This window comes from Mustelus asterias, chromosome 9, assembly GCF_964213995.1.
Source record: "Mustelus asterias chromosome 9, sMusAst1.hap1.1, whole genome shotgun sequence".
Lineage (NCBI taxonomy): Eukaryota > Metazoa > Chordata > Chondrichthyes > Carcharhiniformes > Triakidae > Mustelus > Mustelus asterias.
Genome location: NC_135809.1, coordinates 90075805 through 90089259, shown reverse-complemented (window position 1 = coordinate 90089259; position 13455 = coordinate 90075805). Strand labels below are relative to the sequence as shown.

The following is a 13455-nucleotide window of genomic DNA, read 5'->3' as shown; positions in this document are numbered from 1 at the left end:
GTCAGGGGCACAGCTATCCGGTGCAATGCCCTAGGGTGGGGGGGTGGTGCAGTGCGAGGGTCCAGTTGGTGCCGAGTTGCCATGCTAGGATGTGTGACACAGTTGACCTACTGGGCACCCACTGCTGCTGCAGCTTGGGATGAGCACTTGGAGTCAGTCCCAAGACAGTCAGGGACTGGCACAGTCACTGGGCGATGGGGATCGCATAGTTGGTGGGCCAAAGGGCCTTTCCTGTGCAGAATGACACTCTGAGCCCCTCTGGGTACGGTCATCCCTGTGAGAGCCGAATCAGACAGATTAGTCACCACTGTGGTTTGCAATATTTATTGGTGAAACTAACAGTGCATTAGCATTAAGTGGCGATATTTAGCAATAAAACAAGTGTGTGTGATTCTGAACAGTACCTATTTTCCTAAACCTATATTTGTGCCGTCCTTCACCTGTGCCCTTTTTATGGCCCTACAACCTCTTAAATTTTCATGGCTTATCGCTAGATCTAGGTGTTCCACAGGGGGAGGCAGTCAGCTGAGTTTCACACCCCATGACCTGTGATACCCTTGGCGGGCGACCCCTGGAGGGCCAGGACCTGGAGGGCCCCAGCTGACATTCTGCTGTTACGAATGTATCTGTGCCACCCTGTTCATCCTGCTGCCCATGAGATGCACCGGTATCAGGAAGGGGGGATTCGGAAAACCAGAAACAGGGTGGAAGGCTTGGGCATGGGCTCCAGCCCCTCATCCCTTTGGGTGCCAATAGGCCCCTGGGTCACTCCATGGGACGGCGGAGCAGCTGGACTGAACTCCAGAGGTCCTGGCTTCACCTGGCCCTGTCAGTCCTGGAGGCCAAAGTGTGTTCTCCCCATGATGTGTGAGTCCTTGGTGATGCCCCTTTGAATCTGGGCCAAGCTCTTAGGGCCTGCAGAAAGTGCCCTCTGAGACTGTGCCACGCTCTGGAGCCCCTCAGAGATGGCTCTCTGCGACTGGGCCATGTTCTCGAAGCCTGCAGTCATGACCCGCCGTGTCTTGGCCATGGCCCACTGTGACTTGGCAGTGCCTTGGATCCTGCCACCCATGGTGACTATTTCCTGAACCAGGCCTTCCACTGCAGGCACCATCCTTGCAGTGTTGGCCTGGGTAGCACATAATGCCAGCAATATCTCCTGCACCTGCAGTCTGTGTGGGACTCCTCTCAACAACCTCGCAGTAGCTATTGTGTTGCTGACAGCTCTTCCTGCATTCCCCGGCTTTGCTGCTGTATCTCCAGCAACTTGGGGAGAACTAGTCTCAGCAGCCCAGCCCAGCAGCTGATTCCTTGCCTGCAGCAGATTTCCACAAGCCCAAGGTCTTGGATGTTCCCATCTCCACCAGGTGTACATCAACGGTTGTGTTGTGCGCACCAGACAATGACCCCGAGGCCTCACCACTAACTTGACTCTCCATGGTGAAAATATCTGCTGATTGCTTGTGTGGTGGAAGCCTGTGCTCATTGACTGGTGATGTCCTTGGGGCCTTCCTCTGATGTGTCCTCTGAACTGCCGTGGGGTGTCTCAGTGGGAGCAGCTCGGTAGATGGCAACATCAGACAGGCCAGGTGCATCGGGGTCATCTCCTGTAATAAGGACACAAAGTTCAGTGCAAGGCAGGGACGGGTTCTGGGCAGAATGCCACTTACTTGTGATATGTCCTCTGAATGAAGGTTTTGCGGATGATCACTTCCTGATTGCAATCTGACCTGGCTGTCGCTCACAGTCCTCGTCCTCCCCCACCAGATCAAGGGCTCTTTCCTCAAAGGGAGTGAGGATTCACATGTTGGAGACCCCACCTCCTGTTTTCTCCCTCCTGGAGCATATGGGCCATCTTCTCCTGTGGGGATAGAAGGGGGGGAGGGGAATTGAAAGCTGATGGCTGGAAGGGCATGGGGTGTTGGGGGTTTGGTTGGGTGGGGTCTGTCGGGGCTGTGCCTCGATAGGCAGTGGTTGTGACGGGGGTTGCTAGAGGAGCTGGAGGAAGGTGCTAGGGGTTGGCTACTGGAAGGAGTGTCAGGGGTGGATCAATATTGCAGGCGTGACTGATGGCAGGATGGGATGCACAATCACAGGTTGTCACTCTCGCCTCACGTCTGGAATTTATCTCCCATGTGAATATTTGGACCAAGGCTGTAATGAGTTTTTGAGCCAAGTGGTCCTGTCAGAGTCAAAACTCTGCATTGGCAAGCTCAATAAGTGCAACTTAATGCACTATTGATGATGCCCTTCAGTACTTTGCTGATAATTGAAAGTCAACTGATGGGATGGTAATTGGCTAGATTAGATTAAAACTGCTTTGTAGACAGGAAATACCTGGGCAATTTTCCACATTGTCAGTCAGATGCCTGCTTTTTGGCTGTATTGCAATACTCTGGCTGGAATGTAGCTAATTCTTAAGCACAATAATCTGGACATTGTTGGGGGTCCATAGCCTTTGCTATATCTAGTGTACTGAGCCATTGCTTCATATCATATGAAGTGAATCAAATATACCGTGTTTCTGTGTTTCCTTTTGTTTATTGATGGGATATGGGCATCCCTTGTAAGGCCAAGATTTATTTGTCTTTATGAAGGTGGTGGTGAGCTTCTTGAGAATCTCTGAAGTCCATGCAGTGTAGGTACACTCAGAATGCTGTTTGGAAGGAGTTCCAAGATTTGACAAGTGACAATGATGGAATGGCGATATACTTCCAATTCAGGATAGTGTGAGATTTGGAAGACAACTTGTAGATGGTGGTGTTCTCGTGCCACTGATTTTGTCTTTCTAGATAGTAGAAGTTCCAGGTTGGAAGGGCTGTCGCAGGGGCCTTGGTGAGTTTCTGTACCACATCCTGTAGATAGAGGCATAGCAAGATTTATGATACAGAAGGCGATCATTCAATTCATCAAGTCTACCAACCAAAGACGAGCCACCACCTATATTCCATCTTCCAGCTTTTGATCCGTTGGCATAGCTCACAGAACCTCAAGTGCATATCTAAGGGCGCAATCTTACAAAAAAAATTTGGGTGAGTTTGCAAATGCAAATTTCTGACACTCACTTTTTTGGACAGAAATGCAATTCTCACCAGTGGGGGCGGAGGAGCCTAAGCTCGCCAGAGAAGCCCGCTGCAGATTGCTTGGATGCCACTGTGCAGAGCTGACGAAGGGTCATCCAGACTTGAAACATTGGCTCTATTCTGTCTCCACAGATTCTGTCAGACCTGTTGAGATTTTCCAGCATTTCCTGTTTTTGTTGTGACTTTTAACTGAGTGTTTTTCTAGGCCATTTCAGAATCAACCACATTGCTGTGAGTCTGGAGTCACAGGTAGGCCAAACCAGGTAAGGGTGGCAGATTTCCTTCCCTAATGGACATTAGTGAACCAGATAGGTTTTTACGACAATGGTTTCATGGTCATCTTAGACTTTTAATTCCAGATTTTTATTGAATTCAAATTTCACCATCAGCTGTGGTGGGATTCAGAAATGGGTTCCAGAGCATTACCTTGGGTCTTTGGAGTACTAGGCCCCTCACAAATTATACACCTCAATTAAATCTCCCCTCAGCCTCCTTTGTTCCAAAGGAAACAACCCAACCTCTTCATTCTTTCCTTATAGAACATAGAACATAGAAAGCCACAGCACAAACAGGCCCTTCGGCCCACAAGTTGCGCCGATCACATCCCCACCTCTAGGCCTATCTATAGCCCTCAATCCCATTAAATCCCATGTACTCATCCAGAAGTCTCTTAAAAGACCCCAACGAGTTTGCCTCCACCACCACCGACGTCAGCCGATTCCACTCACCCACCACCCTCTGAGTGAAAAACTTACCCCTGACATCCCCCCTGTACCTACCCCCCAGCACCTTAAACCTGTGTCCTCTCGTAGCAACCATTTCAGCCCTTGGAAATAGCCTCTGAGAGTCCACCCTATCCAGACCCCTCAACATCTTGTAAACCTCTATCAGGTCACCTCTCATCCTTCGTCTCTCCAGGGAGAAGAGACCAAGCTCCCTCAACCTATCCTCATAAGGCATGCCCCCCAATCCAGGCAACATCCTTGTAAATCTCCTCTGCACCCTTTCAATGGCTTCAACATCTTTCCTGTAATGAGGTGACCAGAACTGCGCGCAGTACTCCAAGTGGGGTCTAACCAGGGTCCTATAAAGCTGCAGCATTATCTCCCGACTCCTAAACTCAATCCCTCGATTAATGAAGGCTAGTACGCCATACGCCTTCTTGACCGCATCCTCCACCTGCGAGGCCGATTTAAGAGTCCTATGGACCCGGACCCCAAGGTCCTTCTGATCCTCTACACTGCTAAGAATGGTACCCTTCATTTTATACTGCTGCTCCATCCCATTGGATCTGCCAAAATGGATCACTACACACTTATCCGGGTTGAAGTCCATCTGCCACTTCTCCGCCCAGTCTTGCATTCTATCTATGTCTCGCTGCAACTTCTGACATCCCTCCAAACTATCCACAACACCACCTACCTTGGTGTCGTCAGCAAACTTACCAACCCATCCCTCCACTTCCTCATCCAGGTCATTTATGAAAATGACAAACAGCAAGGGTCCCAGAACAGATCCCTGGGGCACTCCACTGGTCACTGACCTCCATGCAGAGAAAGACCCCTCCACAGCCACTCTCTGCCTTCTGCAGGCAAGCCAGTTCTGGATCCACAAGGCAACAGCCCCTTGGATCCCATGCCCTCTCACTTTCTCAAGAAGTCTTGCATGGGGGACCTTATCGAACGCTTTGCTGAAGTCCATATAGACCACATCCACCGCTCTTCCTTCGTCAATGTGCTTGGTCACATTTTCAAAGAACTCAACCAGGCTCGTAAGGCACGACCTGCCCCTGACAAAGCCGTGCTGACTACTTTTGATCATACTAAACTTCTCTAGATGATCATAAATCCTGTCTCTCAGGATCCTCTCCATCAACTTACCAACCACTTATGTTTAAGTTCTCTGTTTCTGGCAACATCCTCATAAATCTCCTCTCTCCCTTTAATGAAATCATATTCTTCCCATACATTTATACATCACTAGCATACCCCCTCTTCTGTTATCCTCTAGGCTTCAGCCAGTAAAGGGAAGTGTCCCATAAGTCTCCTTGATCACCTTGTCTACGTGTCCTGCTACCTTCAGGAATCCGAAAGTATGGACATTATAAACAGTGGGTAACATTTAAAGAAAGAATTAAAAATATTCAACAAAAATATATTCCATTGAAAAGCAAAATCTCAGCAAGAAAGATGCATACTTAGTTTACTAAGGAAGTTAAGACTATTATTAGATCAAAAGAAGAAGCTTATAATGTTGCGAGCAGTAGTAGTAGTAGTAGCAAGCCTGAATGTTGACAGTATTTTATAAATCAACAAAGGCCACCAAAATTTTGATCAAAAAATGAAAAAATAGGAAGGTACACTAGCCAGGAATATAAAAACAGATTGTAAGAGATTTTGCAAGTTAATGAAAAGAAGGAATGTTGCTCCATTGTTGAAAATATTTAAGGGTGAGATACACACATTTTTGGTCTCCCAGAGAGACCTGAGACCAAATGAACAGGAAATTGAATTTAATGCCAATGATCAACCATGTTGATATTGAATGGTAGAACAGGCTGCTGGAGCGGTATGGTCTACTGCTCCCATTTCTTATGTTCTAGCTGGACAGTGAAAAATGAGCTCTCCTGCAACGGAGACAGCTTTAAACTGAATGCAGACATATAGGCAAGCAAAAAAACTGATTAGCTTTTTCAAGGACTGAGAACCCTCCCTCTCACTCTATGAACAACCCATTGGAATTCTTCCCCAAATTCTATGCACACCACTAAATCAAAGTAATTGAGAAGAATGCCCATCATACTGAAAGAAAAACGCTCCTTCCACCTCACCACCACACAATATGCAACAATGTGTGAGTATACCATTATGTTAGTTGATGTATGTGTCCAACAGTCACTGGAGGCAAAAGCCCTTTATGTCAACTCTAATTGCAATACTTAGAATTTACCAAAGTGCAGTGTAGTAGTGCATTTGCCAAAGAACAATAGATACATTGGTAAAAATGAGCCCATTGTAGATAATGCTGGCATATAACCCAGCTTAGTCTGGGTTCTAGTGCTAGGACTTTTGCTATATGTTGGCCCCTTCTATTTAGTGGGAGCATCACTGTTGCTGTGCCTAATTCATGTCACTCAATTACTGCTGGCTTGCTGTTTTGCAGTACTGTACTTCAACTACCAATCTGGTTTAACCATTTTTCCCATCCCTGACAACTGGACTCTCAACAGTCATGGATTTATTTTTTCCAGAAAAGCCCCATTCTTTGGTTAACTTTATTCAGATCTTTAAATGATTCAGGTTTAGATGTTTAATTAATTAATGTTAATATACAAGGACTTTTTCAATTTATTAACCTCCTATTTTACTTTAGTTAATTGTGTAAACTATTTGATTTAGTTCATTTATCTCCACTCTTCACTGTCCAAGTTGCTTGTCCTCTTCCTCTTCTCTCTAGTGATGTAATTACCCTACTCCAAATCTCTATCTTCTATCCTTAACTTCACTCTAATTTCTCCTTCTCCCCATCCTCTTTGCTACTTTCCCCAGCTAGTGACCCTCTCGCAAGCTCTCCCCTTTCCCTGTTCTCTTCAGTACATTCTATCTTCCTCACAGGCTCTCTGGTTTCCTTTCCTTCCAGTATTAATGTCCATCAGTTCCAACAGGACAGCTGCTTCCTTAGTCATCAGTTCCATTCTGACATCTTCTAGCAACTTTCAATTCTCTCTTCCTGTCCCCTTCTCACCCATGCAGATCTCTAACATTCCTCCTCTGTCATGTCTCAGCACTTCACCTCTTTTAACATTGTTTTACCTCCCTCTCTCCTGATCATGCCAGCATCTATCCTTCCTGACTCAATATACCTTTCCCTTCTACTTCACTCCACCACCCTCATCTTGATCTTTACACTCCTACTTTAGCCATGTTCCAATTATTTTGGACCCTCTAATTGCTAGAATGAAAATAGCACTCATGATTGAATCTCCATTTGCAATGGTATGAAAGATTGACTATTTATATTATAATGATCATATTTTTGAAAAACAATTGCTTCATATTTTAAATTTAACATATGATCTTCTACAGTTTACATTGTGAAACCATAAGTTGAGTAGCTACATGGTTTTCTTGTTTCCTAGGCACACTATTGAAAGCTAATCTCAAGGCAAGGATATACACACTTGAAGCCATGCTCAGTTGGAATTCACTCATGAAAATGATCTAAGACGCAAGAAACAAAACAGAAAACTCAAAAATGTAACGGATATGCATTTATATTGTTTTAACACAAGTTGTATTTGCTACCTTACATCATATTTATATATTCTTTAACAACGATTGTAGCAAAATGTAAGTAAATGATATGAGTTTGCAGTTTCTACACAAAGCTTTAATCACAAGCCGAGTAAATTGATAAGGTAAAAATCACAACAATCAGTAGTCCTACACAGAACAGCAGAAATGTGTTGGAAATTAACATCCAAACTGCAGCAATATTTAATTTTATAACATTTCCAATCAGAATCTCAATTCAAAGAGTTAAGTTTGGCTCAAGGACAGTTATTTACAGTCAATAAGTATATTTTTATTTCACAATTTTCTTCAATGGCAGTATGGTTCATCCAGGTTTAGCTCAGTTCACCGTTCTTTGTGTGCAAGCAAAGAGAGGTTTGAATTCTCCTCCTCCTGCCAGATAAGGGTCTGTCCACCAGTATGACCTGTATTATTTTAATATGTTGGGAGTCATTACTTTTGTGACGTGAGCTCTTAGTGCAACATCTGCTCCTAACAGGGAGCACACCATGATCAAAGAGGCGCCGTTGGAGGGGAGGGAGCCCATTTAAAGGGGACTAAATCACCCTTAGGAAAGACTCAGGACATTTTTTTAATGAAGGTCCTGGACTGGATCAATGCCTTCAAGATTTGAGTGCCTGGAACCTTTACAGAGTGAGAAATATAACGATTATCAACAAACCAATGTGCTTTCTAACACTGAACTGGGGTCTAACCCCACTCCACTCCCAGTAATTTGAGTAGTTGCATTAGAATATGGAACATTTGGTTGGGTTTTCTGGCCATGCCTTCTGTGCGGGTGGCTTTCTATGATGCAACAGATCAGGCCAAGGCCTGCCCACCTGATTTCCTTGAAAATTCTAAGTGTTGGCATCTTCTTTAACTATGAGAGGTTTTCCAAATAAGCTCGATTTTTCTTGCCCTAAATTTGTACACTTACATTTTCTAGCAAGGGGCCACTACTAAGCAGACAGAAGTAGGAACCAGGCCTACTATCTATATTCCTCACTGAGTCAAAGGTGTTGAAGCCAATTCCTGTTGTAACAGAGATCAGTTAACTTAGCATTTGCTGATGAGCTATGGAAAGAAACTCACTGCTGACACTGATGAAAAAGAGACACTGGGGGTGATCTTATCAAAAGAATTTGAAGTGCCAAAGCAGCATGAAAATGGGAGAGAATCACACTGTAATTTTGGGCGAGTTAAAAATGGAATCTAAACTCACTTTGTAAAAAATGAAGCAAAATCTAGTTCCTGCCAGCAAAGCCCCCCCCCCCCCCCCTCCCTTGCTGGCAGGAACTAGATTTTGCTTCATTTTTTACAATGAAGGGGGTGGGGGGGGGGCGGCAGGCAAAGCTCACAGAAAGATGGCAGTTAGCAGCAGCAGGTGCCATTGTGCATGCTCGGATCTCTGTGTTCACAGATATCTGTCAGTCACTGCCTCCCCCAGCTACTGGGCCTCTGTGACCGATCCCCCCGTCCGCACTGGCCATCCGATTTCCCCCAACCTGCATGCCCCCCCTCCCCCAGCGCTATTGCGGGGCTCCACAGCCGAGCTCGCCCCACCCTGCACATGGACTGGCCGATCGCTGGTTGCGGAGCCCACAGCGTCCCCCCCTCCCACTCTCAAATTACTATTGCAGTGTTCACAGCATCCCCCCCCCCCCTCAGGCCTGCCTCCCTCAGGCCCTGCCTTTGGCACTGCCCGGTGCCTGGATCACCCAGATGGGCCTCAAAAGACTTCGGTCCTATTGACAAGGCCATCATATCTGGTCTCTGTTGATGGAGACCATACGTAATCCTCGCCAGAGAGAACCTTCACCGACAGGGCAGCAGAGGCAAGTGAGCCCGGATGATTGCGTCCTGGCTTACTTGTAATATTTAAATTCTACTTTGAATAGAATTTAAATATTCAGGTGGGAGGTTTATCTTGCCTGATGTCTGGTGCCGGTAAGATTGCGAGAGGTGAAATTGGGTGCGAACCCTATTTCCTGGCTCTCTTGTGATCTTACCAGCTTGCCCCACCCATCGACCGGCGGGGCAAAATGGTAAGATCGCAGCCATTAGCTATTTAGGGTGAAATCAACATGATATAATCCTGATTGTTTTCAATCTGTCAAAGTTTATATGAAAAATTAGAGGAGCCTGCAAATTATCTGCTTCCTGAACTAGTATCAATTCACAACGTTTCTTCAATGGACCATACGAATGCCATGCCATGCATTTCAACTGTGAAATTTCAAGTTCATGACACCTACCAGCTCCCATGGTTCAATGAGAAAGGACAACTCCATTGCAACACTAAGCCATACAAACCAGAAGGTTTGTTATGCAGTCTGTATTGAGTTAACTGATCTCAGTCACATTAATAGTTTAGAACTACAACTGGTCTTAAGATTCTTGTTATTGGCTGCAGTCCAGTGACTCTGACTGTGAAGTGCAGGCTTAGGCTCCTGAAAAGCAATATTTGAATTAGTGCCATGCAATGACCGTTTCTAACAAGAGAGAATCTGACCATCTCCCATTTGCATTCAACAACATTACCACTGCCGAATCCCCCACTATTTACATCCTGGCAGTCACCATTAATCAGAAACTTAACTGAACTCGCCACATAAATACTGCAGCTACAAGGTTAGGTAAGAGGCTAGGTTTGTGAACACTGGGTTAGAGCAGAATCAGGCTCAGATATGATGCCATCACATAAAGATTGATCAATTGGGCAAAGGTTCTTCTGTTTCTACACATGAAATTATTCACCATCAAGATCGTGCTTTCAGGGGTGGATAAAACTAAAACAATTACTATAGAAAAACTGATCTCCAACAATGCAATTGAAATGGACTGTCTGAGGAGCCTGGGACCTTCTTTAGGCTAACAAAAACTTGATTCCATCTGTGTATGATCGATCGACATCTGTTTGGGTGAGTTTTGATGACTGTAACACTATTATTTTCAATTTAATATGAGGAAAATATAACAAACTGTTGTAAATATTTATCGGGTCATTAACATGCGTGAGGGAAATAGTCTTACAATACCTATCTAGTCTGATCTACAAATAACTGCAGTTCTACACAATAAGGTTGACTGTTAATACTCTTGGCATAAATTCTGCCTTGTCAGTGATGGCCATATTCCACAAACAAATAAATTAGATTAAAAATCTACTCAGTTATCTAGTATTTCATTGTTCTTTTGAAATATAACATGGCTAAATGCAAACCAATTAGATGTATGTGGAAGAAAGGATATCACAAACGGTATTGGTACGTCCTTTTGGGTGGAAAGGTGAGGCTGTAAATCAATAAACAGTGATAAAAATTCTGTGTTTCTAAAACCAAAGCATCCTGGATTGGGACAGCAACATTTATTAACCAAAAATTGTTTCAACTTCCCAATGTCCCCTTTCTAATTTTTAATTGTAATTACAGGTACAGGATGGACACTTGATTTCTGATTAAACATGGACATAATTTAGTTTTAGATCTTTTAGAACTTAGTCTTCTTTCACCACAGGTCCAATTAATTCCAGAGATTGACAATTCTATCGGATTCTTCAAATTGAGATCTCCTGAACTCACTCAGATTTTTCAGCCTCTGGGACTTTACAGATTGGGATCTACAACCTCTCCAGATTTTCTGACTGATGGGATGGTGTGGGAGTTGGTGTGCACAGAACTGTCATTTATAAGACTGGAAGCTCACGACTCTACCGAGCCTGGGGTCTGGCAGGCTCCTTAGGATTACATGCACTGTGCCTTCATAAACTGTTTGAATAAAGTTAAAAATTGAGGTTATCAGAGTGCAATACTGATGGGTTCCTGTTACAAGTCTGATATGCTTTTGTGTTAGAATTTAGGAAAACATTAAACCATGACCATGAAGAAACGTGAACATTGGTCAGCTTCATTAGTGTCAAACTGAACAAAGCCATCTTGTATTTTTTTGGCTGCAGCCCATTTTGATGACAGCATAGTACATCCTTTACTGACTGGATTCAGCTGCATGAAATATTGATTTTTTTTCAAATTCATCTTTCTCCATTTTGTTTGCTTAACCCAGTGCAGAAATATAGATGGCACTGTATTCTCAGACAAATTGGCAGTCAGCTTTCTTCGGCAATCATCTTTGGAGCATTATCTTTATTTTCATACCTTTCACACAATTAATTGGTAATTCGGCACATTACTGCGTGAAGCTAGTGGAGTTTTCAATGCTAAAAGCCTAAAGAGAAAAAATATTTTGAATAACTTCAAAAGGTCCAAGCAACACAAATACTTATCTTTGATCATTCTTGATTTCCCCTCATGTTTCTATCATAATGTGATAATCCTATCTACAAAAACAATTTCAAATTTTGACTTTGGGTGATAGCCAACAGTAGGTGACCATTTTCATGCCCACAACTCTGCACAGATACTTCTCCTTCCCAAGCTTCACAAACAGGATTGTCACTTCACTCACAAACAGCAATAGTAGATTCATCACTATTGCCAGCAACTGCAACCCCCCCCCCCCCCCCCCTCCCCTCCACTCCCCATCCCCCAACGGACATACAGCTGATCTCTTCCTATCTCCGCTCTATTTTTTTCTCCATCTTTTTAGTATCATCCCATCAAATTTCATGCTTTTTCAGACAATCTCACTCACTACCTTAAGTTTTTAATTTTCTGGTCTCAGCTTTTCACCATGGGCGCCCAAACACTCTACACCTCGGATTCAACTGGGATGGACTGAATCATAGAATCATAGAATCATAGAAACCCTACAGCACAGAAAGAGGCCATTCGGCCCATCGAGTCTGCACCGACCACAGTCCCACCCAGGCCCTACCCCCATACCCCTACATATTTACCCACTAATCCCTCTAACCTACGCATCTCAGGACTCTAAGGGCAATTTTTTAGAATGGCCAATCAACCTAACCCGCACATCTTTGGACTGTGGGAGGAAACCGGAGCACCCGGAGGAAACCCACGCAGACACGAGGAGAATGTGCAAACTCCACACAGACAGCGACCCGAGCCGGGAATCGAACCTGGGACCCTGGAGCTGTGAAGCAGCAGTGCTAACCACTGTGCTACCGTGCCGCCCTGAAGCTCTCTCTACTTGAATGGAGGCCCAGCTAAACCTCATTCACCACCAGCTTCTGTTGTCTGCTTTGAACAATTTCTTCTTTGACTCCATTCATTTCGTCCAAATCAAAGGTGTTGCTATAGGAATTCATATAAGCCCTAGCTACACTTTTTTGTGAAATATTTTTTGCTTTCGTTCTGCCCAGAACCCCTCTCACTTTTTTTCTCCAGTACATCAATGGCTGTACTGGTATCTGCCCTGAACAGGAAAATCTTATTAGTTTTACTGCCCGTTTTTATCCATCCCTCATCTCCACAAGTGTTTTAGGCGAGACAGAGGAGGGGCCAAAAGAGGTGGGGGAGTAGCGGTATTAGTTGGAGAGCATATTACAGCGGTGCAGAGGGAGGACAATTCAGAGGGGTCGTGTAACGAGTCACTCTGGGTGGAGCTTAGAAACAGGAAAGGCACAGTCACTATGTTGGGGGTGTACTACAGGCCCCCCAACAGCCCAAGGGAAGTGGAAGAATGGATATGTCAGGAGATACTGGATAGGTGCAGGAAATATAGGGTTGTTGTAGTGGGAGACTTCAATTTCCCTGGTATAGACTGGAAATCGCTGAGGGCAGGGACTCTGGATGGGGAGGAATTTGTAAAATGTGTACAGGAGGGTTCGTTGGAACAATATGTAGACAGCCCGACTAGAGAGGGGGCTATACTGGACCTGGTACTGGGGAATGAGCCCGGTCAGGTCTTCAAAGTTTTGGTATGGGAACATGTGGCAAATAGTGACCACAATTCTGTTAGCTTTAGGATAGTGATGGAAAAGGATGAGTGGTGTCCCAAGGGTAAGGTGTTGGATTGGGGGAAGGCTAACTTTATTGGGATCAGGCAGAGATTGGCAGCTCTTGATTGGGAGAGGCTGTTTGAGGGTAAATCCACATCTGGTATGTGGCAGTCTTTCAAGGAACGGTTGTTAGGGCTACAGGACAAGCATGTGCCTG

General features: G+C 44.7%; 1 protein-coding gene across 1 annotated transcript in view; it reads right to left on the bottom strand.

Moving 5' to 3' along the window:
* Nucleotides 1-1283: 1283 nt before the first annotated feature.
* The window catches only part of LOC144499259 (anoctamin-9-like), a 178046-nt gene continuing 165874 nt past the window's right edge, over nt 1284-13455 (bottom strand). The window contains exon 21 of the mRNA XM_078221374.1: nt 1284-1607. Within this exon, the coding sequence (XP_078077500.1) occupies nt 1284-1607 (324 nt within the window). The remainder of the gene's footprint in view (nt 1608-13455) is intronic.